General features: G+C 38.8%; 1 protein-coding gene across 4 annotated transcripts in view; it reads right to left on the bottom strand.

The window, feature by feature from the left end:
* The window catches only part of LOC137787209 (protocadherin-9), a 182930-nt gene that overhangs the window by 108488 nt on the left and 47358 nt on the right, over positions 1 to 27084 (bottom strand). For 2 of the 4 annotated variants that reach the window (XM_068579522.1, XM_068579541.1), the window contains exon 3: positions 23311 to 23412. The exons of the other annotated variants lie outside the window; for them this stretch is intronic. In XM_068579522.1, coding sequence (XP_068435623.1) covers positions 23311 to 23412 — 102 coding nt within the window. The remainder of the gene's footprint in view (positions 1 to 23310; positions 23413 to 27084) is intronic. 4 annotated transcript variants of the gene reach the window in all.

Below are 27084 nucleotides of genomic sequence, written 5' to 3'. Positions count from 1 at the left end.
ACATATGATGAATTTAAGTCCATAATCATGGCAAAATCTAAGAGTGCTTTCACATTTAAGCATAGCGAATATTCACAACATTTCCCGTTGTGAATGCAGCGTAACGCCACGTAATACGAGTCACTTAAGCAGTGCAAAATATCAGACAGGCAAATATGTCCCAAAAAAAAAAATCCCCAAATCAGTCAGATTATATTTATTTAAATGTGCCTGCTGGCAGTAGTATACAAATGAATATACAGTTATGAGGATATATGTATGCACGTATGTATCATGAACTATGTGTATATTCATGTAATCTATGTGTGTGTAGATTACCATATAACTAGGAGTTTGAATATTTGTATGGCGGATCAGTATGTATACATTTTTCATAAACAAAAATTCAATCAGTTGAAGCAGGGATAAGTATTCTTATCATGAGTCCAACTTCATAATGTTCTACAATAATGACATGTATGGTGTACTAATACCACTGCCATATAAATATAAATGCTTTAAACACATCCATAAGTTTCTAAAGTGCTAAATAAACATTATGAACCCTTTGGCATGCAACGGCTTTCACCATGTTCTCCACATCGTGGAAACAATCATGTACCACCATCAAAAAGCGAGCTATGCCTTGCGCTTTTTTTACACAATCCTTCTGTGATCCAGTCTGCATATACAGTATGTATTGTGCACATTGTCTGCGCCGGTGTTCAATGTACGGCTCCAGAAAGTCTCCTAAATAAATGAGTCCTTATCGGCAGAATCGATAGCGCTCGTATGAAGTCATCACGATGTGAGAACGGATCTTGGCGATCTCGAAGAACTCATTCCCTATAAAACTAATATATAACTAATATCGCTCCTTCATCAATGAGGAAGGGAGCTGCTTTTTGTCCGGTGGGAGTGGTTACCTTATCCGGTGAACTTTCACTAAACCTGCTTCGGACCAGGATAGGGGATTTCGATGTGTTGCTATGGTGATTGATCTAAACTGGCTTCGTGGAATCGAAAAGCCTGATCTACGTCATCTTATCCTGGAAATCATCCAGCTATATCAGTAAACCATGTACGTGGAATAGGGCCCTGGGGACATTTTCATCAATGCGTTATGCAATCTACTTTCCTGTGAATAATAACTTAACATGCCCTGTAATCCTTATTTTTTACTAACCTCAGGTGGTTTGACTACTCACCTTGCTACAGTTACGTAGAAGTGAACACCAGGATGTTTCAGTACACCACAGTTGGGTGTAGCTGCCAGTTCAGCAGAGTACACTTAGACCACGTCCTGTGGCCACTTGTGATACAGATAAACAACTAGAGAGCGGAGATGCACTACTGCGTTACGCTGGTGGAGGACAATAGCGAGTTAGTACTTTCAGACAAGCTCTCCTGAAGGTCTGTTAGAGCTTTATTACACAAAACAACTTAAGTGCTATTTGTAGTTATTTACCTGCTGAAACAGATTAACAGATGAATGTGAGCCGAAACCCCATTCAGTCACTATAATAGGAAATGAGATCACTATTGCATTGAACATTCTGATTCTGACTGCATACAACACGATGCCAGTGGAAGGAGGAGAGGTAGGAGCCTGGGGGCTCATCAGTGGGGAGGGTGTGTGTGTGTGTGTGTGTGTGTGTGTGTGTGTGTGTGTGTGTGTGTGTGTGTGGGTGGGTGTTGGGGGGAGAAGGGGGTTGGGGTTTCATTGCCTCTAGGTCTTCATACTCATCTTTGGAGTAGCAAGGACCCTGCCTGAGGGTCTTTTAGCCATACTCTGTGTGTCTAGGGGCGGAAAAAAGTATTTAATATGTTGTAGCCTGAGGCCACATCCAATTATGTTTCAAATGTGATCATAAAATCTTTTATAAGCCAACCAGGTGTCCAAAACGGAGGTGATCTGACTCCGCATGTGGAAGTTGTAGCAATACTTCAATCTCATGGAAACTGGTTACTGACATAATAAGTAACCAGTCTAGTGTTTGTACTTTTGAAGAGTGTCTTTCAGCCCAAACTCCTGACTGCATGTTTACCTCGTAAAACAATACGTCTTTTAAAGTGTTTAGACACCTGTATTGTTACCAACAGTTTGTGTCCTTCTACTGTTCCTGTTTCGCTTGTGTGCTGGAGCCCTTTAAAGCATATTGGCATAGATAGAATAGAATTGGCATAGAGCTACTGCCAATTGGAAATGTGTATCACATCACCCCTGAGGGTTGGATGTGTATCCTTGTTCATGCGCTGGTAAGACATGCAATGCAAAACATAGCTCTACCACGCTACCTGTGGTTCAAAGAAATCTGTGCAGGTCCTTTATAGCTAAGCTACTCAATATTATCAAATGCATTGATCAAATTAGTATGGGTCATATGGAAGGGGCTGCTTCTAGTAAAAACAAATTCAACAGAGAATGTCAACGTTGGCGTTTTAGTATCTTTAAACTACAGAATTGTATAATATATTATCAAGCGTGCAAGACTTTAAGAACAGAATGAAGGAATATTTTAACCCCGAACCTCCATGTCCTGTTACTGATTGATACTGCTATTCATTGGTTGATGCACTTTGCTGTTTGTGAAATGTTTGGTATAACTTCTTTCTGTTTGGTTCTAAGTCCATAAAATGTCCTTTTATGTGTGAAATTGTTATGTAACCATCTTGGCCAGGACTCCCTCAGACAGCAGATGATACATCCCAGTTTGCTGGGCCAGCAATATGTGCTGTCCTCAGTAATTATGTTGTTTCAATCACTTGCACTTTAACTGATATGTGGTATCGATTTGAGTTATGTGTGTTTGAAGATAGCTTTGTACAGCTTGAGATTTTCCAAATCAAACAATACAACAACAGAGAGAAGGTTGAGTATGTCTGTGTCCTTCACATGTTAAATTAAAAAGAAAAACATGTTAAAACAGAAAGCCTTTTTGTGTATGGCCTTTATGTTTAATCAAAACTGGGCACCATTTAACTATAATGATTGAAACACTAAAAACGATTGATGCCTGCAGTGCCACAGAAACAATCAAATTGATCGCTTAACGACACATATCCAACAAACAATATGCCTGAATGAATAAAATATAACTCAAGTGGTCCTTAAATGAGACAAATGTTGGAAGGCCATCGCCAGAGCTAGACAGACATTAAATGTTAAAGAGAGTTATATCATTAGTCTGAGATGATTGACAGTTATCTGATTGTTTGGAAGTGGTTGCCCAATAAAAGGCAACATAGAGTAAATAAACGGTCTTTATTTTTTTTGTTCTATAGCAAGTGACCATGGTCCAAGCGGGACAATGCCCTTCGGGATGTCCATAATAAGTAATTAATGGACTTTGTGGAGGCAATCTTCCTCCGTGTCCATTAATTCCTGATAATGGACACTTCATCTGGCTTTATCCCTTATACTTAATTATCAGATAATCTTATAAACACTTTACTTCCAAACCAAACGTAACATGGGAAAACGTTTTCATAGTCAAGGTGGTCATACCCAAGTTCCTGGCACGCAACTCAAACACAATGTTGTAAGCAGAAGAACAAAAGAACTAAATAAATGAACATTCACTCATAGTGCAGCTGGGTAGAAATGTAAACAGCCCCAAGAATCGAAAAACTCCCTCTCTACTGTTGTTGTGTACTTGTTCTTTTTTACTATGTTTTTGTTCCACATGGGCTTCCCACCTATGGAAAGGTGTTGTGGGTACCTGGAAATCACTGAATGAAAAACTTGATAAAAGTCGGAACTCCATAGAGTTCCCTGAAACCTTTTTTTTTTTTTTTTTACAAAGCTACCAATGTTATTGGACGACTTAAAGTCATCATCACTCCTTTTTGTTGACTTCCCCATCTCAACCTCACTGCCACAACGTGCACTGTCACATAGAGAGATGCATTGATTGGCTGTGATGCGCTACCTCACGTGTGTGTGTGTGCACATGATCACAACATGCTGACTAAACTCCAGCCTGTTGCTGAGAGTCTCCGTCAGATGAAACCGCTCTAAGCCTTCCTCCGGACTTGGTATTAAAAATAAAAGTCGCAAGACTCTGAGTACACTGACTGGTGCTCAGAATATGCATGACATTCCTGAATAGATCAAATGACGCAAGATTTTGCTTATAATATGCAATATATTATGAGCAGAACGGTATGTCCATAGTGTTTCCTTCATTGGGCACAAAGGAATACTTTGTCTGGAGGGAGAATAAAGATGTGTGCCCATAGTGCGCTTGTCAGAATGTCTTAATTAAATAAGGCGAAACTAAACAAGAGGCAGAGTGGTTCAAGTTGATTAACTTAATATTACGCTCATCGTGTTAACACACACACACACACACACACACACACACAAACACACACTTACTTTGGAGCTCTCTGCACTTCTCACTGAAGGTCACATTAAAAGCCATTACGCTCCTCATGTAATAAGCCAACAATACTCTAATTCCATACTGACAACATTCTACATTTCTTTCCACCCACTTAACATCAGTCATACATTGCCACTAACCTCTAACGCTGAAATATTCACCGCTGCCGTGATATGGTTTCTTACTCAAAATGTGTTTCTTAATAATTACATTGCACAGAGATGTTTTATCTCCGATATCTTTTCATATACATTCATGTCATATTTATTTTTTGTATTTGTTTCCATTAGATGTTTTTTTTCTTCTTCTTTTTTAAATACAATGTTTTGTATGTGCAAAAATAGTCGGCCAATAAAAGGTGATTCACACCAAGTGTGCCCATGAACTCCATTCTGTGTAGCGACGGTGTTTAGCAGAGAGTTAAGCCTACTCTTTGATTAAAATACGCAGCAGACCTCCACACAACCGCCCACAAGACTCTGCCACAATGCTCCATTTCTGTGTCAGTAGTTTGATCATCCATCTTTTTATCCTTTATAAACACTTTATGCAGTATAAGTACTTAACAACAGTAATTATTTTTGTCTTTGAATACGCTTTCCATTTTGTGTGGTTAAAAGGTGAAGGGATTTTAACTCAATTAACAACTCAGTATTCTGTTTGAACAAAGAACATGACTTTTTTTTATGGTAATCATTCAACATCAATGGCTTGTGGGTTGCTTGCTGCATTGAAAGGTACTACTTCTATCGCTGTATTTAAAAAAACATTTAAAAAAATATTTATCCCAAAATTACTTCAACATGGCAAGCTTTGCATCACCCTGTTTGTGAAAATGAATACATTGAATGTGTTTATTTAATTCATTGATGTATGTTTTTATTTGTTATGTTTAGTAGCCTCCGCACAGGTCATTGGTAAATCCTTTAATCTTGCAACATAAATAGTTAATAGCATTCCAAAACAATAAGAGTAACTTTCTGTGATAAACTAGCAAAGATATCTTGTGATGAATTCAGTGACCCCTCAAAGCGAAACAAAGCTGTTCAATAATAACAAGCACAACCACTGTGCCACAACAAACAGAGAAAAGACAAACATTAAAACAACATCACTCTCTTAAATGTCTGACTGGGATGAGCCTTCAGAAATGTCTCTTGGGTCTCGCTATGCCTCATGATAATGATGAGAAATCTGTGACTGATACGTGAACAGATGTAAATAGAGTATAACAATATAGTCACTTAGGTTGACTCAAGGCCTCATCACACAGTAAGAGATACTACCTACGCTGTCAAATGGCTTTCCTATAGTCAGGTAAGAAGTGCACAATAGTAACATTTGTTTGCTTTTTGTCATGGTGTAAAGTGTTTTGAAGGATGGACTATCACCATGAAGCTTGATTGCTTTCACTTAGCAGAACAGCTTTAGACAAAGTCATTAGAAGTGGCATCCTGGGAATGCATTTTGTTACTAACTGCATCCAACACAAAGGCACTCATCTGATCAATAAAGGAAAATCTCTGAAGTTGTACGGCACAACCTTGCCTTGGATGAACGATTGAAAGAGCTATCAGTTGGACACTTTACGACATGCGAAAGCCCTGTGATCCCAATAAGACCACCAATAAATTGTGAGTTCAAGGGCTTTGTTCAAACAGTGAAAATCTGAATTTATAGACTTTAGTCCTGAGATGTTTCACTTGCTACCATCAAAGTTAGCGGTGACAACAAAACTGTTTGCATCCCTTTCATAGTTTTTCAAGCAGCAGAATGAATACATGTGTTTTTTGTGACTTTTACGCTTGGGCTGCCGAGAGTGGACGATAAAATGAAATGGCATTGTAATTGCATTTTAGTGTTTTGAACAACATCGCCGGGACAATCTTTACAAGATTTCAAAGCTGTGTTGTTCTTGCATTTGGTTGTTCCTAAATCCACTCAAAGCGGATTATAATCAGATTGCTATCTTTCAAATCCACCCCATCAATCCATCAAGCATATGTATCAGACCCCATTCAATGTTCTTACTATAGGGAAACTACTACTAGCAAAATATAGTAAACAGGTATTTAGCATTTCAATAAAGGAAACGAACCCATAGGATACATTATTTTGCATTCGAAAGGACAGTTAGTAAATAGATAAATATGACAACTTAAACTTTTTTCCTTACTTCTATTCAAATCCATCAAAAGCAAAACTATGGATTACTGCCAGAGACAATGATTTCAAGCCCTAATGGCTGGCATGTCTAGGATGAAAACACTTATTTTAGTGAACTTTTCAGAGTTGAGTGGTGCAGAACAGAGGCAGGTGTCAAAATGATGCTGCAGAGAACCTTAATCAAAGGTATAAAAAAAAAAAAAAGAAGCAGAGATTGTCTGTCAGAGCCTGCAGAACGGTTAAAGAAGCACATCTATCATTCATTGATAACACAGACTCAAACCTACAAATGACTGAAATATGAACAATGCACACTATGCTCATACTCACCTAAGCATTAATTAATGGGACCATACCATAGGCTGGTCTTGTTGACATGTCTATATGTCTGTCTATGCATGAATGCTATTGGCACATGTTTGTACTTTAATGACTACAACAACACAGAAAAATCCTGTTCATAATAAAGTACTGATAGTTATGTGCATTCTATAAAATGTCCACATCATAACATAATTGTGCAAATCAAGTTCCATTACACTTCCATATGTTTCCTTATCTTGCTTTTTTGTAGTTAAGTTGCCTTTATAACTGTAATTAAAAACTCATCATCATCAAACGTAATTCCTACCCCATGTCCTAACGTTTTTATTGGTCGCTTGTGTTGTTGCCGATAAGTGCTGTACGTGTAGTCTTTCACCATTCAGAGACGTACATAGACGTTCAGGACTATGTCCCCATGCTGGAGGTACATAAGTTCCTGAGTTCCTAAAACAGTTCCTGAGTCCCTGGAAAGGTTGCTACGATTAAAAGGGCCATTGGAGAACTCATGCAGGAAAGTCGTCTTTTGTCTGAAATAAATTGGGTTATTTGTTGTATCAGTGCTCCATTAATATTGTTTGTCCTGGTACCCTCCCTATATGCCAGCAAGTATTAGCACACAGCAATTACTACATTCGGTTTGCCTTGCAAGGGACATTTCTACTGCTTGCAGTTCCATGCATGTGTCACAGATTAATCAGATAATCTAATCAGAATACAATCTGCAAGGATTTATCTCTTTTGACGGCTCAAGGTTGGAACTCACATACTAACACAATTCAAGGGTGGTAAAATAAAATTACATTTTAGGAGTTCAACCCCCTCCCCTGAGAATAGTAGTTGAACCAAACACACTCAAAGAGATTACTTCAAAGACAGTATTCCTGCAGGAAAAAACTGCATTAACATATTGGAAACAATAACCCCTTCACTGTTCGAGTAAACCAAAACAATGCGCAACCATACAAAGACCCATTGTCATGGAAATTATTCAGGGAAATTAAGGTGTAGCCGTGTGAGAAAGTCTGTCTTCCCTCAAGCACAGCGGGCTATGTGCATAGTCTGTCAATGTATCTGGTCCAGTATACATTGTCTTTGTCGTGATATTGGGAGGTCTGCAATTTCTATGTTAAAATGAAACCTGAAAATTGCAGTGGATTCTCTTTAACATACGCTCCAGTCCTGATGGCGTGGCTTAGAGGACTGTTTTCAAAACAAAACATTTGATTTCTTGAAATAGGCCATTCAAGCTGAAAGGGTGCCTACTAGGATTACCAAGTAAAGGGTATTCAGTAAAATTCAATATAAACTAGGTCATTGCAACATACACAAGGATTTGTAAAATCCATATCAAATGATTATGTTGTGAGATTTTCATCTGTACGGAAATAATCATCTTTTTTGTAAGGTATTTATACTTCCAATTTACTGTACAATCAAAAGAAAGATACAACAAAATGGGAGTAAGAGACAATTGGTTTGGTTTATAGGCTTTGGGGACTGTTATAAAACATAATTTCCCGGTGCTCCAGGCATTCTTGTCTTTTAACCTAACATCTTTGGTATATTTGTGTAAAAGATTAAAGAAATCGATATAATGAATGTCTTGAGAGGTTTGAATCTCGGAAATTCCCTCAGAAGAACAATAGTTACATTGTGTTATTTTTTTACTCCCAGAAACAGTTGTCATTAAGAGAGAAAAACTATTTAAATGCAACAACTGCAAAGCGGATTGCTCATTAACTAAATAGCATTGTTTTAGTTGAAGACATAAATACATTAATAGTTTTGCAAATGATAACTCTTTCCACCCACACAAGTACATAGCCTCGAGGACAAAAAATGGGCATGAATCAAAACCCCTGATGTATAATCCTTCAAATAGAAAATCCACTTCAAAGTCTCATTTCATCCATCCAAGACTCATATGCTCACGCCTGCACCACTACAGTCAGGCCCCTCAGGTACTAGTTTTAGGGTCAATGTGCTGATAAAAACAGCTAATGATGCCTTCAAAGACCACTTGGTCTATGGAGGCTGACCACAGGAGATTCAACTTTTTACTTCGTATTTATAAATATATATGAACCCATTTATTTATTAATTTAACCTCCAACACCTTTGCTATATTTGTTACCTTTTTCATTTCATATACATCAGAGAACACTGTTCAAATTGTGAGTTGATTATGTTTGGCAGATCTCAAGGGCCTCTGATCAGCCAAGGATTACTGACAGTTGCAAGCTTATTGATACATGTGGAGGCTTGTATCACTATGAACGTGTATATGGGAAAGGGCCTTGGTTTATTAAATATGATTAGGGCTGTGGAAATGGTATTCTGTGCAAAAAAACAACATAAAAACGCAAGATGAATCCAACTTCCTATTTATATTCTTAAGTAGATTCCGGCCCCTCAGGTAAACAACTGATCAAAATCACCACTGCGCTGTGACTCCATTTGTTAGGTGCTGGCTATGCTAAACATGCCGCCTTTTCCTGAGCTGCACTTAGAATAGCACAAGCAGGTCCAGGGAATTCCTAACATTGTCTATCAATGCATACCATAATATCCTCTGATGTTGTTAATGGACATATTTAATGAATGGATTTTATCAAATACATTTCAAGTGACAATAATGGAAGGAAGGTTAATTTCACAATACTGACAGTTGGAGTACAAAGTCTCTTTTTTCCCCGTGACCTATTTGTTGTTGATGCGTCAAATGTCGACATCACCCACTCAGTTGTACAAATAGTGGTGCATTACGATATGGTATTTGGCAACGTTACATAAAAAAAAAAGAATTCCAAGCCAAATGTGTTCTGCCACACTTTGGGCTCCACCCTAAATATCTGATCGGCACAGGAATGACCTAAATCCTCTCGTTCATTAGCACGCCAAGAATAAGGTTTGCCAAAATTCTGTAACAATTCTTCTGTTAAATTTGCGTGCTTCCATGTGCAACATTTAGATGAGATTAAATTGGCTTTGAGTGGGAAACTTTAAATTCTAAATGGTGTGAAATCCCACTGAATCAAATACATTCATTAACTTTAAATATACTTGGAATCAACATATTTAAAGATTTTAAACCACCACAATGAGTTTCACTACTATTATGTTTTTCAATTTTCTTGCACAGACCTATTTAATGTTTGACTCCATTTGTATGTTTCAGGTGGCAGTGCATTGGCTCAAAGGTGCACTTAGCAAAGAGTGACTGGAACTGAACCAGGGCCTCATGTGAAAGTAGTGAAACGGATGCTGTGTCTATCGGCTCATGATAACAACCACTTAACTGAGAACTAAGAAACAAACCAATTTTTCTATAGTCCACAATTCAAACGAATGAAATAAAAACCACATGTGCGGTCTGATTGTCCCGCCTGATAGCTGATGGCTACAATACATAACCAAATTTCATTCCCAATTATTTTACTCATTTGGAGAAGTTCCTCTGCTTAAAATGTTTTTGAGGAATGCACGATACTAACACGGTTGAGCAATAACTTACTAACTTACACACCTCTTGCAGAAAGTGTTTTATAACTCATAGCTTTACAGCTAACCTACATGTTGGCATGCAGTATATGATGTACTAACCTATAGGCATGCAATACATTGTCAACTTGTAACAACTTCAACTCCCTCATAAAACTATTCCTTAGTTATGGGATGTCCTGATATGTAAGGTAGAATAGAATAGTTTGTGATTGTACCTTATACTATACAATGGCTCTTTCTCATTTGTGCTTAATGAACAAGACTTGGACACTGGCTGTGCTGCCACTGCTCCCTGGACAAAAGGAAACAGGAGCATTGAGAAAAACAAAAGTAAATCCATGAAGGGGATGACTAACTAGTAAAGAAACTTAAATGCTTTGATGGTTGAATTGTAAACTCAATCTCCCCTAAAGAACGTCTTAAAATATTTCAAGATGGATTATTAAAGCACAACAGTTGATGTTGCAGTGTCAGATACAGGTTTCCGATAGATGTCACATATGGTCCGGGTCCACTTAAGCACGTCTAAAAATACAGTTCTGGCTTCATGTGGTATGTTATACATATCAAGACACTTTGTTAGCACCCTCACTTGAACTGCATGGGATCTCAGTACTTGGCAACACATCAAAAGCTGCCGCAGCATCTGCTGCCTGAGAGGCAGAATTTTGTCACTGGCAAGTTTTTGATGATGACACTTGGTCACATGGACACGATTTATAAATATACAATGACTTGTTGCTGACAAAATAAATGGCACTATAGAAAAAGAGAAAAACTGACCTCCAATCATTAAACTACAATCAAAGTGTTTAGTTACATTCAACACATGATTGTGGTACGCTTCATTACAAAATATGCGTATCCTCGTCAAGGTGTCATGTTTACAATATTATAATTATATATTGTTTTCTAGATTATCCAGGCTACTATATTTAAACTTTTTTGAACACATGGCTCCAGCCTTTGATTAAATACCAGAGTGGTTGAACTGTTTAAACTATTCAGAAAAATTGAGGGATTACATGCTTCCTTAAGGTTTTAGAACATTATTTCACCCCAAAGGCTCATGAAACCCTTTTAAAATCAAGTGGAACATTTCAAAAGGACATTGTGACCAAGATAAAAAACAAGTTTTAGTTCCTGAAAAGCTGACATTTCGGAGGTTCGTGTTTTTCACCAAGCAGTGATACGTGCAAGTTGACAATGTGTCTCTCTGAAACCGCATCACAAAATGAATAGATACGTAAATACAAATGCTGTTTGGTTGTCAGTGTCGCCACATATCTGGTTTGCTCGAACAACTCAAACACCAAACAAAACAAGAACTGTGCAGCAGTGAGAAAGAGATGTTCCTCCAATTCTGTTATTTCACAGTTGATGGTTTTTTACTTACTCTGCTTACTCAGTTTGCTTTTGATGATGATTTTCCTATGATAAATTGTACTGTATTTCCCAAGGTGCACAGCATGAGGCCGTTGCAGGGTGATTTGGAGTTAAAAGCTACTAATGTGGCTGTCAATGGAACATCACTAGAGCATTTGAGAGGATGACCCCAAAGAGGATGTAACATGGCTGGAAGAGATTAACTGATCACAGTTGGAGAAAACATTCCCGCAATGTTTCTTTCGTTCTGCTTTATAAGCATGTTAGATCAGATGGAGTACCAATAGCAGGAGAGCTCACTGGATACCACAACCATTAATGGTGCAGGCCATCACAGCACTGGACACACTGATTCCTTGATATTGGTCATAGTAAGTGGCTTTAGACTCACAATCCACACACATAAATATATATATATATATATATATATATATATATATATATATATATATATATATATATATACATTGCTCAGTGTAATTTGTTTGTCTTTATATACTGGGCATTTTGTTGTGACAACAACTTGATGTCCTCTTGCATTTAGATAGTTAGAAAAACAATGAGTAAAGGTGGAAAATGAGGTTGCACACACATATTTCCCAAAAGAAAACCCACCGATTCTCCATTTTGTGTTTCCACAGCTCCAATTAACAGCTTTGGCACCAATTAGTAAAATCAAGCCTTCCCTGAGACAAAACCCATGGGGTTATATGTGTCAAGAACCAGTGTTTGAGTTGAAAAAAATAAGTTAGCAAACTAAGCGTGGATTTCAGTTGGGAATAATTGGGGCGAAGAGGTTGGATTGTTGTTGTATGTGTTTCTTATTCCCTTTTGACTGTCATTTTACACATCCCACTCTAAATACCGAATAGCAAAACAACATAATTTTAAAACGCATGTTGGTCAATGCTTTCTTTCTGATACCTCATATGATCATGCATGGCTTGAAATGCATTCCAGACTCATTGCTATAAAAGAACAAATATGTGGAGCAGTTTTCATCTCTCCTGCTTTGTCTTCCACGCTCTCTCCCATATTCATCTCCTCTTAAGCATCCTCTTAGTATAATGAGGTGTATGGCTATGGATGTGGCAGGAGTATCAATCTGAACTGCAGATACAACCTGCAGGCCTTGCCCAAAGCCAACATGTTTATTAAAATGCCAGGTATAACAAATGACTTAACATGCTTCCTTCTTTAATAACCCTGTACACCTACAAGATAACAATAACACAGATGCCACAGTGAGTGCTCCTTAATTCAATTAAAAAAGCATGGACGATGAGCATGCCGCGTAAAAAGATGTCCTTGAGGCAGTGATAAACTTCGAGCTGAACATTTCTGTGAGATACCAAATGGACATTCTCTGTGAATCTTGCGCTTTAAAGTGAGGCTGATTCAGAGCCTGTGATGTCTCACTTCAGTAAATTTGTACTTTTCTTCCATAACATTACTTGTCTTGAAAGCATTTTTGTACATTTCATAATTAAGAATAATACAGGTTGTTGTACAAAGTGTGTAGAAAATGTTTAGCTGAGAGTCTTTAATTATCTCCCAGGTATGTGTAATTCAATGCCTAGTTCACGTCAAGGGAGTTTTACTCTTTCAAATGTTTGTTATGTTTCATGGATGTATTTGATAACTCTTCTAAATAGATAAATCGCACATTTCATTCTTGATCGTTATTAAGTGTCCTCGGAACATCAAACATATTTGAAACATGGTTGCATAATAGTGTTCTTACATGGACTGATACATCTAGGTTTGAGCTGAAGTGAAGTGAACAAGACTGTATTAATTTCATTAAATCCCCAGGCTTTATTATTAAGACACTACACAGATCTATTGAAAGACCGGACTATGGAGTACAAACCTTCTAAAAACAGCTGCTGCCCCATACAATAATTTAACTAATATAAGAATGTTACAGGGCGGGAAGGCGGGGTTAGACTTCAAACTGCAGTCAGATGCTTTGTATACTCATCCTTCCATCCAACCTGACCTACTCCCTGTCTTCTGTGTAACATCATCAAGCTACTCTACTTTGCAACTGAAGAAAAACAAAGAAGCTTCTTGAACAATTAACCAATGCTGCGAAATTCCTAGTAAACGGCCCACAAACATAGACTTGCCCCCAAGATTGATGCTGACGCCAAACATGACGTGACATGCCTTTCAGAAATTGAAAAAGATGGATCGCAATGAAGAGAGCCTTCTGGTAAAGAGAGCTGTGGTTGAGCGGTTGACAAGGAACACGACTTCTCATTTTCATTTGCTGATGTAACTACAGGAAATGATGAGTTAAATATAGTAATTTAACATTCAGCAGAGTTGTCATCAACAAAGCACATGTGCTGCGCAAGTTGTTTAGTGAAATAGAATAGTTTGTTCCCTGCATCTGTATCTACTTTGGTTGGAGTAAGAAGTGGACATAGTCACTGTCACATCACCCATTACTATGTGAAATGCAATTTTAAAGCCTTGAGTTCAACATTATTGTAATCACAATCTTGTTTTGTTTTTTAACCAGAAGTGACACGAGAGGGTGGAGTTAAATACAACTGAATACTGAATACTCTTTAGCGACTAAAATGTTGCATTCAACTGAAACGCATAGTTCAAAGAAACACACAAACAACTCCTGAACCCGACAACGGGGTGGTAGCAACCTGCTTTGTGGTGAATTTTATTCTTAAAGGGACCATCAATTACTAAATTAACATCATGCTGTATTGAGGAAGACTTTACACTCTTGTTTACAAAGTTTACTGAGGTAATAAATCAAGTGAGAAGTAGGGTCCCATAGACTTCTATACAATCAGGCTCCTCTTTGCAACCAGACAAGTCGTCCCTGACGGCCATTAGAAAGAATGCAGGTTTAAGGCACTTAGGCATTGGCTTCACTTTACAGACCTGGAGGTTGCCACTTGGGCCTCACCGCTGTCTTTTCAAAACCTCACATAATGATCCAAAGGGAGGGAAAGATCTATAAGGCAAACAAGGTAACATTTGTGCTATCTCTCTCTATTTATAGAAAGACTAACAGCCGTACTGCCAAAGCGTTAAGATGTATAGAAGCACAGATATCCTCAAACACAACAGCTGTTTCTCAAAGTTTATTTTAACACGTGAGAACTACTGACACTTGCCAGTTGCAAATAGGCTACATATTCCTAAATGTATGTGCAGATAAACAGAGGGTAAAACAAGTCTGCAACTGTTGTGAGGTAGAGGTCGCTGATAATTAGGACACTAATTAATAGTGACCCTGCTGTCTGGCTAACCGGCTGTCAGCCTGCAACATGTTAATCATTTTAATGTATACAAAGTATTCTCTCTTCCTCTCTCTCTCTCTTTGCCATGCTGGTGCTTAGTTGGGAGGACAGAGGGAGTTAGAGGCCAGAATACTGTAGCTCCTCACCGCAATGAAAGTTTTTTTGTACATTTGTCATAGATATAGAGCAAACAAAGACATCGCGCAAATTCTGGATTCCGTTCCACACATATGCCCTTCTGTGGCCGCCTTACTCTCTCCACGTTGCATTTAGAGAAGCGGATCCCCATCCAAGATCCTGGCCCTCTCACTAATGTTCCTCCTTGTCAGAGACAAAGAGGTTTTAAGACTGGAGGATTTGGCAGGCTCTACCAGTTGCAGGCAATATTTCAACCCATCCATCTCGCTAGGATAATAGAGTGTCCTTGCCTTTCAACGCCTGGAGGAGTGACCAGTTATCACAAACCACCAGCTCTGCTGTTAATAAAACAGGGGAAGGGAGGTTTGAGTTGAGGAGGAGGATAAAAATGAAAGAAGGAAGGAGGGAAGGAAGGAAGGGTGGAGGAGAAATGGCTGAGTGTTATTTTGACAGACGCCTCGCAAAGGTGAAGCCGATCGCGGTCAGCAGTCGGTTACCGAGCTGGCGGGAGTTCTCTTTTAACATCTTCGCTTTGGTTTGTGTGAAGATAAATTTAGTCCCCTCACATCCCTCTTCGGACCATGAAGAGGGGAGGAGAAGTGAGGAGAGGGGAGATGAGGAGAATTGGAGTGGAGAGGTGGGGCACGCAGTGTTAGGCTAATGGCCAAACTGACCTTCAGAGAAAGTCAGACAGTAAGAAGAGTAAGTAGTGTGTCATACAAAGCCACTGCGGCTTAATCCAGGTCGTTGCCATTACTCCTGACTTCACTACTATCATTCGAGGCAGTTAACCATTTTCCACTCTGTGAATGAAATATATACTTCAGGATGAGTATTTGGAATTGTAGTTTTTTAATTCGTATGCATTTAAAATAAACCATATGAGTGTTATATTAATGCTTTGACTAGTTAGCCTGACCAGGTTCACCTGTCACAACAGTCTGTGACCGTGCTAGCTTCACAACCATACAAGACAAAGTCAAAAAACACAAAAGATGTGTAGTTTAGATTAGAATAAAGCTTGATTACAAAGACAGTTATGGATGGAAGGGGTAGGAAGTCGGTAAAGACCCATTTCATTCCTCACAGGATCTGCTGTCTTTTTAGCCCCCAGTGAAATATTTCTTCACTGCCCCGAAACAGTCGAAACACATGGAAAGACACAATAAAGCAGTAGTTTATGAAAAGTTGTCACATGTGTTTTCCAACTGAGACAGCGGATAATGATGCACAGTGCAATTATTCATGTCTCGAACACTATGCATCTGTCTCCAGTAACCACCACAAAACATAAATCTGTCACAAGTAAGAGTGTGCATGTCCGCGCCCTCTCGGCTCTCGTTGTGTGTGTTGGACAACTGGAATCACCCATGTCACATAAGATGCAACTTATATGATGAAGGATTGGACAAGAGGAGTATTACAACCGCTGTAAAGTGCGTGTGTGTGTTTGTGTGTGTGTGTGTGTGTGTGCGTTCGTGCGTGCGTGCGCGTGTATGTGTGCTTTGCAGTGCTGGAAAAAAAGAAGAAGAGAACAAACATATGATCTATGCCTGAGACATCTTGTACTATTTAGTGATCGCTGAATGTAAACAAAACCTTTCCCAAGGCAAAACTTCTTGGCATAATTTCAATACTTTTAGCTGGCTTGTGCCTTCCTATAGTAAGACATTGTGTAGTGTTTCTCATCATCAGTTGAATATTGGTGTTCAAGAAGCAGAAAGTCTAAAGCATAGTAATGTACTGTATAAAGGCCATTATTTGGGGTTTTAGAATACATCAAAACAGTAATATACAGTAATATCACGCCTGGCCTTTCCTCTTTACTCTGATGTTATTAAATATTTCCACTCTGCAACATAGTCTTCATAAAAAAAAAACACTGTTGAATCTCACCTTCAACTTTCCTTGTCAACAGAGACTGTAAAAATGCAGCAGTTCTAAATCTGAACAGAAAAGCTTCGCTGCAGAAAATAACATTCTGTACGAAGGCTACTGTGGTCTAGAATGGCGATTTATTTTACTTGGTTCTCAAAAGGATATTCAAAATGGTGACATAAGCTTGTTGCATACTCTGCTGTATACGCATTTAATATAAGGACACAGACAGTCCTTGTTAATAATAAAGAATTCAAAAGAAGCATCTTCGGAAATATTTCTAAGTACAGAAATTGCAAATGTGTAATCTATTTTTTATATTTTCTTTCAGAGACTTACTTTCTGTATTAGAGTTTCAACATATTTGATGTAGAAAATTATTTTTCTAAATAGAAGCAATTACTGTGGAATATAGGAAAGATGACTAAGATGTTTAAAAAGAAAGTATAACCAAAACAAAATTCTTTATCTTTTGTTGGTTGAGAATAAATTATCAAATACATTTTTAAAAAAAAGTGCCAGTAGCAAGGGCACACGTCAAACCAAATTGGGGGTACCCGAGGCACCCCACGGGCCAATCAGCTGCCAACATCAGATGTGTGAGCAAATAATGCTTGGAGTTTGAAACGCTGACCCTTAACTATGTTAAAACACCAGAAAACTGTGTTTTTATCTTGTTTCAAACGGATACGGTATCACATATAGTTACACTTTTATCTCATGATATTGCCCATGGTTGACCAAACTTGAGTTTTCTATGTTGCAATTTCAAAATTAGAACAGCAATGGAAAAGTTATGACTAAAATCTAAATCTGAAAATGAGGGTTAAAGCTCCTACACCGCTCTGTAGTTTATGCATTGTATTTTTGGAAGTAGTATAACTGGTTATTGCATTTTCAATCCCCTTAGTCGTCTCAGCTCGGACCCAAATATAATTTACGTGGAGCACTTAATCACAATGTCTTCTAAAAGTTCAAATATTGTCAACATTAATAGCTGCAAGGACCTGCAAAATTTGAGCTGATATGATTTTCCCGCTTGGACAATTATTACATTTAAAAGGTAATGTATTTACCCTGAACATAACATACCCTGAATCAAACAACATAATTGCTTCATCATTGGCTAATCTGCAAACTCCACAGTGACATCAACAAGGATTGTTCTTCCCAATTTACCGAATGTCACCCTTCACTGCTATAAGCTCGTCAAACTGAACCGTTATTGGATTACTAGTGATTGTGAAAGGATGTGTCACCTGTCAAGGCCACAGTTTTCCAAAACCTACCCATATTCACATAGAAGAGTAAAACCAAATCCAGCACACAGCAACAATATGTGTCACGCTCTCACTGTGTGAAAAAAATGTGTCAAGTGGTGGTGAGCATACTTTCCTTCCCCTTCATCTTTAGCACCCATATTTAGTTTACCCATAATCAGTGACATTATATAACATGCAATTCAAATTGGCAATTAAAGGTTTGTAATCCAAGCTGATGTAATTTACAAGCCCTGTGAATAACATACACCTCAGATAATAGTTCTACCTTCTCTCTGTTAGCTCAGATGTTTTTTCAAACTCAAATGTGTGTTTGCAAAGACAGATTAGAACACGCTTACACTGCTCATGTGCTTTGTGAAACCACCAGTTGGTCAAATGTTGCTCACGACATGCGTCAACTTAAGCTGAATCAAAACAATTCTAAATTGTTATGTAATATTATTTTATTTTGTGAATTTAAAGAAAGGGAAGTCCATGTTTCAAAGTCATTTTTTTAGTGGCATAAGAGAAAATCCTCATGGGCACAAAGCTATGATTGCTTTGGATTCCCTGCACGCCAATATTGTAATACATTTGGAAACTCCAATGTTCCAGACACTGATAATAAATATACATGGCAGTACATATATTGATCTCTTTGAGTCTGGGGACGACGGAAAAACTCCCAATAAATCAGAGGGTCATATGCAGTCAAGGTGACTTTTCCCAGATTCCTAGAGGCTATTTATCCTGCCCGCAAAAGAACTGATGTGGAGAATGCAATGTGTTGTGACAAGATTACTTGATAAACTCCAGCATCCAATCCAAGCCCAATGATTTTTGCATGGGATTGCACAGTTAGTGAAGGAAGGTGTTCGTGTGGACGCCCAGCCCAGAAGCCCAGAGATTCACCGACCATGGGAGGAGATCATTTCAGCCAGCTGTGCCTTTTCATGTTAGCGCTTGCCATTTTCCCAACCCCTCCCTCACCGTGCAACTCCCTCATGCACTCCGAATGACAGAGAAAAGGAAATTATCGAACACCAATACAATGAAGCTGTCTGGTAACTTAATAGGGCTGCTGAGTAGGGCCACTGTGGCCATCTTGCTTTGAGGCGATAATGAGAGTCATCATTCCCTCTTGGGCTGGAAGAAAGGGGCCTCCTCTGTGGTGATGGTGTGTGCAAGTGGATGCGCTTTTCAGTGTGAGTGTGTGTGTGCGCGCGTGTGCATGTGTTTGTCTTTGAGCTTCTTTATTCCAGTGAGGCCCGCTAAGCAAACAGCGCAGTGCTTTAACGAAGCCATAGAGATCTCCAGTTGAATACGGCTTGGGAGAGATCTCTGAGAAATTCTGTTCATTAAATCAGGCTAAAGTCCAAATATTGACTGTAGGGAGACACAAGACATAGACTGTCCCATATATCGTATTACAGCTCCCCCAACTATTTATATGTTCGGGGAGAATGAGAGAACGATGTCTCACAGTAAAGATGAAAGTCACATTTGTTAATGAAACTTAACATGAATTGTGATCTAATAAGAGAAGCCACAATGGTGTATTGGCACAAGTGACAAGGGGCTGTGCTACCCGCATACTGGTAATAAAGGCCTGTATTTTGTCTCTTTATTCAAATCAGCAATGGGGTTTCCATTTGGTTATAATCCCATAAATTCAGGAACAGTGTCTTCAAGCCGCTACATGGACATGGAAGGGGGTCTTGAGGGAGACACTCTGAGATATTTACATGTTGAACTACAGTATCTGTGTTCTTCAATACACATTCTGATGTATTCTATGGTTGAAGAGAGAGAGGAAAAAAAAGAAGAAAAAGTCAGTGCATCAGCACTCACATTGTAGATCAGGCTGTCAGTGGAACATTACAGTCTGATTGTTCAATGCTTTCTTATACTTTGTGACTGTCCGTTTAATATAGTCAAACATGGCCTGCCAAATATGGCAGGCAGAGGTTAACACTTACAACTCGGCCAACGTGGATCCATGCTTTGACAGTGTTTACGTTTTGTCAATATTCATATCTTCGCAATCCCAGACATCCCGGAAATATGTTTCGAGTACTACAGGAAACAGTAAGACTACCTGCTTCCGCTGCCTTCTTCCTGTGACATCGTACGTAATTCAGAAATAGGGGCATATGCATGTCATATGACGTGGTGCAAAAAGGTACTCGTCACACAATCCTTCACCGTGATTTGTTAAAACGTGTCCGTCGACATTTTGTGAAAAAAACTGACCAATAAACACTTAGAAAATCACAAACAACCTACGTTGAACTGCTCACCTGAGTTTTGAAAATACGCTGGAGTTTTCAGTGCTAACAAAGAGAGAGAACATGGCGTGGATGCATTTTACTGTGGAGGAAGCTGTGGCGGCGATTTTGGCGAGTAGCGATCAGGACGACGCAGCGACTTTGACTCCTGCTACGAAGAGGAATATGCAGACAGAAGGGCTCCATTTGAAGATGGGTATGTGTATTTAGCGACTAAATTTTATGTTGCAGAAGCATATTTGCGCTCGCAGAGTGAGCACCATGAGTTCACGGTTACGTTACGTTACTGGACGCATGGTGCTGACAAGTAATGTTTACAGAGAGCACCGTGCACGCTGCTCAATCGTTACATCCACAGTCATCATTCTTTCAATGAACTTAGTAGAGACCACTGACCAGTTGTCATTTATTTTACAAAGAGGATTCACATCTGCAGCAGTGGACAACACGAAGCTTCGCTGCAGCCACCTGCACCTACGCTGTCGTTGAAGACTGACGAAGACACGGACACTGCTCAGCAAGTACACAACTCAGCAACACATGTACACCCGTTGAACTGTTCAAACTGTATGAACTTAGTACTGACTAGTAGTCATTGAGAGGATTCACCTCAGCCATCTCCATCAACCCGGGTCTGTTTTCTATTTCTGAACATGTATATTGTATAAATATGTTTTTTTTTTATGTATAATACAATTTTTTTTTTAAATGTTGTAATGATCATTTTTCATTTTCACACACCCCATGAAGCTTATGAAATCAGTTGGTTTTAGACATGTATTTACATGTATCTACCATTTTATTCATATGTTTCACTGCTTTTGTGAACCTAAGACCTTTGGTAATCCAATTAAAATGTTTCAGCTTTAGAGTCATATTTTCTCTTTACATGTTGGCCTGATGACCACGGTGCCTAATTATATAGAGATCTGAGTTGTTCTGCAATTGCTGTGGTAAAACATGGGTATGTATCTTATATGTAAGTGCCTTTAAAATGTGAATTTAAGAAAGTATGGCCATTAGGTACAGAGGGTTGAAAGGCATCTTGTGCAGCCTATCATGTCGGGATAAAGTACTCATACTTTGCTCGGGCTGGGCCATGTCTACTGAATTGTCATATGACGATGTCCACAGTGAAACATTGTGATGCTCAATGATATCAATGTCTTATGGGCTACTCCTACTGAATTGGTCTGACACGTTACAACAGATCAGCCTCTAAGGTTGAGAGGCTTTATTTTTGTGGTTCCATAACTAGCAGACATCCGGACCAATAATTAATTTTCCATGCATTGCTCTGTGTTCACAGTCTGATTAGAAACATGAGATGCAAGGCTGGAGTCGAGAGACAATGCGTACAATCCGATTGTGTCATTCAATTTGAAATAAAACCAAAAACTAAATCATCAATAGACAATAGCCAATGCGTTCAGAGATTTCATTTTGGCCAATGCGCTCCGCCTCTTTGCACACAAATAACCAAAGCCTGCTCCAACGTGATTAGCCAATACTACTCAGACTACAAAACGTAAACTATGATTGCTTCCGATACCAAAGTCTTGTCCCATTGCCTTCAATTTCTGCAGAAAAGAATGAATGTGGAATCTGTTTATAGAGATTATAAACATAGCAGTCCATTGCTATTAAAGAAAGTTGCTCACCAAGCAGGTACACAGAAAGACATTGTGGCCCTCTACTCCCACAATGCATGCACATTGGAGTATTTCTCTCAGTCTGTTGATCCCAGCCCAGGGGAGTTTGGGTAGGAGGGACTTCACTCCCCTGTGTGTACATTGTGTCTCTACCTCAGTTGTGTTAACTTTTCTCTTTGGCTGATTTAACACCCAAGGGAGTACAACAGGTTATGAATGTTTAATGTAGATAAACCTTAGAATACAACTAATGAGAATATAACTATCCAGTATATATCCAGTCCACGATGCCCTCACACAATGTAACATTCCCTGATCACTACTTTGCAAGCTATGTTTGCATATGTGTACATGTGTTTATATAGTTTTCACATTTGTAAATGAGAATTGATTTGAGCAGGTCAAAATATGTGCCCTTATACGTTATGTATATTACAATCGCTTAGCTTTAATTCACACACTATAACATCTGGGCGGCAGCAATGTATAATATAGCAGAAAATTTGTATAATAAATATAGTGAGACTGATAGTTTACAAGAAACCCTCTCCATGTTGATATACTGCAGTTGATAACAGAGACGAAGAAAAACTGACATCATTAGGATTCACCAGTGTGCAAGCAAACCTCCTCCAACTCCCAGATGACTGTCAAGCACTGTGTTTTCTAAGCATGGAGGTAATGAGACAAATACGTATTACTCAAGTAAAAATGGCATGAATATTAGCGTCGCATTAGGAACTGAATTTAATGATGTTGTGAGTACAATGTGTCACAGTAAATAAGAGGCATAATATACTTAAACATTACATAGGAAAGATGCAGAATCTTTGAAAAAAGAAGAGTATCGTTTCAGTGCAGTGTCTAATGCCGAATCATGCCTGAATATCGATGGAGTCAAGAATGAGAAAATGATCCTGAATCAAGTCAAAGCTGAACGTAACATGCCAGTGCGTGGGATGGTGAAGAACATTGCTGTACAACATAATTTGAGTTTATTAAAAAGAATGACTTGAGTTAATTGAAGCTGTGGTGATCATTTAGTGAGAAATGGGACCATCAGTACTCACTAAAGGGGTGCAAGGGGTCCAATATTCAGGGTTCAGCTCAGCTCGCGGACGGAGGTCCAGATATTCAGGGTTCAGTTCAGTTCGGGCGCGTGTTAATGTTCCCTTCAAGATTGGAAGAAAAAGTCTGTTAGTGCTTGCTTAGCCTTTATTCGTTTGTCATTTGTGGATGAAGACTTGTCAGTTTCAACAGCTCACAAACACAATGTGTATTATCACTCTGGTGCCCAAAAAAAGTAAACGTTTAGTATGTTATTAAACCTGCTTAACTGCCCTCAAATGAGCATGTACTGTCTTTACTGTCTTTTCATTGAATAAAGATATACCATTAGCAAAAAATCATTATCCATAATGACTATTCGCTGGAGAGCGATTAAAACATGCCAATTCAACATTCCACAGCACATTTCCGTAAAGAATGAAGAGCAACCTAAAATGAAGAGCAACTTATATTCCAAATGAGGTTAGAATCCAGTTTTCCGTGCCCTGTGGCCCAAATGACAGGCCAGTGGAATAGACTGAATCTGCTGGGCCCCATGAGGTCTATGATGTATACTGTAATTATCTGCTGATTTTCAAAATGGCTGTGTGTAATGAGGCTATGCTGCATGAAGCCCCAGGCATAAATCACTGTCTTTAACTGACTTCTAGATGACCAACAACAACACGGAGCAGAAGCAGAGAGAAAGGAGGGAGCGGGTTATCTGCGCGGCAGCGCTGTGTACTGTAGCATCCGACTTGTGCTTCTTATCAGCAAAGGCCATATTGTAAGCCAAACTTGCTTACTTAAGACAGTTTTTGGTCTCCTAAAAATAGTGCATTTATTCCCAGTCATTTATCTGTTTACAGCGTGTCTACCAAGATATTAACCGCTTGCAGCTTTATTTAACTATGCAACGCAGGTGGAGACTTTTTACTGATGCTGTATTTGGCTCAGCTATGTTGAATGGCACCATGCCAGTCAATCTGTCAGACTGTCTGCTGTCACTGGCATGAAAGTGTTTCCATCGTCTGACTCACAAACACAAACATAAACAAATAAACAACCACCAACCCTACGACAAGATAGGAGTAGTACTTGACCATATAACGAATTGGGTTGATGGCAACGTACCCTTCAGTTCAGCCAGATACAACAGTATAATCTCTTGAACTGATCTTGGTTGGGACTTTGCCATCGGCAAAAAGATGGTTGTTTTCTTATCGTGGTCGGTGCATCGGCTAATTGGCGTTTGGATTTTGGATTTTGAAGATGCAATTGGAAATGAACACGATGCCAAATGTGGTGAATGTTTTTTTAAGCCTGTGTTGATACATTGGTGGTGTTACTGTAAGTGTTCAAAATTAAACTTTCTTTGCCTAAAATATGCTAAAACATAATTTTTCAGCACAGTACCCCTCACAAAGTCTTCTAATTATTGGAGTAACTTGAGGGAAATAGGTGAAAGAGAGGTACTACCATATTTAGAGCCGTTATCTCATCATCATGCATAGTCTTATTATATTCCACTTGTCTGTCATTTTAATTAATATCTGTCTATCTCCATAAACAGCTCAGAATATGAGATTAGTTATTAGTGCCTAGCTGTTCATCACCAATGGAATATATATATATATATATATATATATATATATATATATATATATATATATATATATATATATATATATATATATATATATCAGAGCTTTAAGAAGTGAGAGTTGGCAACATTATAATTAATAATTTTTCCCTGCACAATGTCAGAGTGATCCTTGTAATACTGTCAAAGCTGACACCAAAAATAAGATACGTGAATAAAACAGATTATTGAGATGGATTGACTGCTGGCAGTTATATGAGGTTCCAATAACTTTCCATGAGGTGAAATGGCAAAAGTAAAACATTTTGGATTAAAATGTTGCAGTGAAAGAAAAACGGATGAATAAAGTTTTGGTCTACTTCTGACATATTCTGCCGTGTGTCCATCTTCTCTCATTATTTCCCTAAAATTCCCATTTAAATTGATAGTTGGACTTAATATGAACTGTTGGGCAACTAAATGTATTTAAACATATAGAAATTCGGCCCAAAGCAAACTGCTGAATAGTAAATAGTGGTGTAGGTAATTTGGTCTCTTCGAGGTGAAATTGATTTGGTTTCCAATTTAATTGAAGCGCTACAGAGGCTGAAGGGACTGCTGAGGGTGGCATGACCGATGGAGAGTCTCACATTGAAAGTACTCCAGAAATATACAGGGGCCGTTGAGGGGACAGGTGCATTACAAATGGAGAACAAAATGAGAGCAAAATTGAACCAGCAGCTCATCATAATGCTGCCTGAACAGCCTGTGGCTACTGACTTCTGGTAATTTTGTGGCTAAAGGCATGTTGCATCTCTGCTACAGTGGAGTAGGGGTTAAGGAATTCAGTTTCAGATGGTGAGTGGGACTGACTTTCGTCACGACGAGCTTACAACTCAACAGTCTGGACATAAAATCCCCTCCCAAAAATAAGCAGATTTTGTCCTCTGTGGGAAATGATGCACACTTGTTTCATGACAAGTGAATATGTCACCTTATATTTGCGTGGGAGGATACAGTAACACGTTTGCTTACTGTGTTGTTCATGTCCCTGAGAAACCGTTGCTTAATTCAAGGTTAAATTATATTAGAAAAAGAGCCACTCAGGACCGGTGGTGAACAGCAGGGATTGGAGGGTGGCATCGTTGACATCTTCAGAGGGTTCTGACACTTCCACAGATCTCATTTCACACATTCCAGTGCACAATTTGGTGGATGACAGTCATTCGCACCACACACACAGACTAATACACAAATACATACCGTCAAAATATATTTTTGGGGGAAAAGATGTGTTGCATGTATAGGTGTGATTAACTGAGCATTATAGAAGCTCAAAAATCCACAAGAAAACCTTCCCACCATCATATTTCTACCTGCTACACCTGTGCTGGGTTACTAGAGCACATTCCAGCAGGCACTGGCCAAGAGACAAGGTACGCACTGGGAATGTTGCCATTCGGTTTCAGGGCTAGCATACATTGATAGACAATGTTATCAATGTCTACAGGCAATTTAGAGTTTGTAGTTTTGTTAAATTGCTAGTCATTGAACTATGGTAGGAAAGTGAAGCACATGAAACACAAATGTATTTAAGCTCAGAAACCCTTCGCTGTGAAATGACATTTTAAACCAGCGAGCCACCATCCTACGTGCTGCACCTCCCTTTCAGACGAAACACAGTCAAGTTCATATGAGTCACCAAATTACCAAATGAGCACGAGTAGGAAAACACTCTCCGACCATGTGTCTTTGTCAGCACAAAGCTCAGCCATGTGCCATCATGAAAGTAGAGCTCTGGCAGTTCATGCCAAATTGAGTCTAGTTCTATTACCTTTATGTCCCACAATTGTTTCCCATAGATGAGTGTCTTCTCAAAACGCAAAGCATTTGTACTGCAGCACATGTTGGACATGTTGATAGCTGTTTGTTCGGGAGGGACTCAATGACAATTTTGATGAGATTTCGCTGGTGTAAGTATGGAGGACAAATGCGCTCACTGTAAGTTGCTTTTAACAAAAAGAATATAGAAAATAAAAGTATATGTGAAATAAGTCTAACAAATCGGTGGCTGTAAAAGATAATCTGTATCACAAGCAATTAGTGTTGCTTCGGATCCCATTGGTGACCCTGAAGATGAGGACTTTTATGACCAACCAATGTATAGGTGAGAATAACAACATCCTGCTGAAAGTCGCAGTGGGCCCGGGAAGCT

The sequence above is a fragment of the Clinocottus analis genome, unplaced genomic scaffold (genome assembly GCF_023055335.1).
Source record: "Clinocottus analis isolate CAN_PGR_092001 unplaced genomic scaffold, fCliAna1.0.p SCAF_1, whole genome shotgun sequence".
Classification (NCBI taxonomy): Eukaryota; Metazoa; Chordata; class Actinopteri; order Perciformes; family Cottidae; genus Clinocottus; species Clinocottus analis.
Note: the sequence above shows the minus strand (reverse complement) of the source record. Positions and strands in the feature narration are given on the sequence as shown.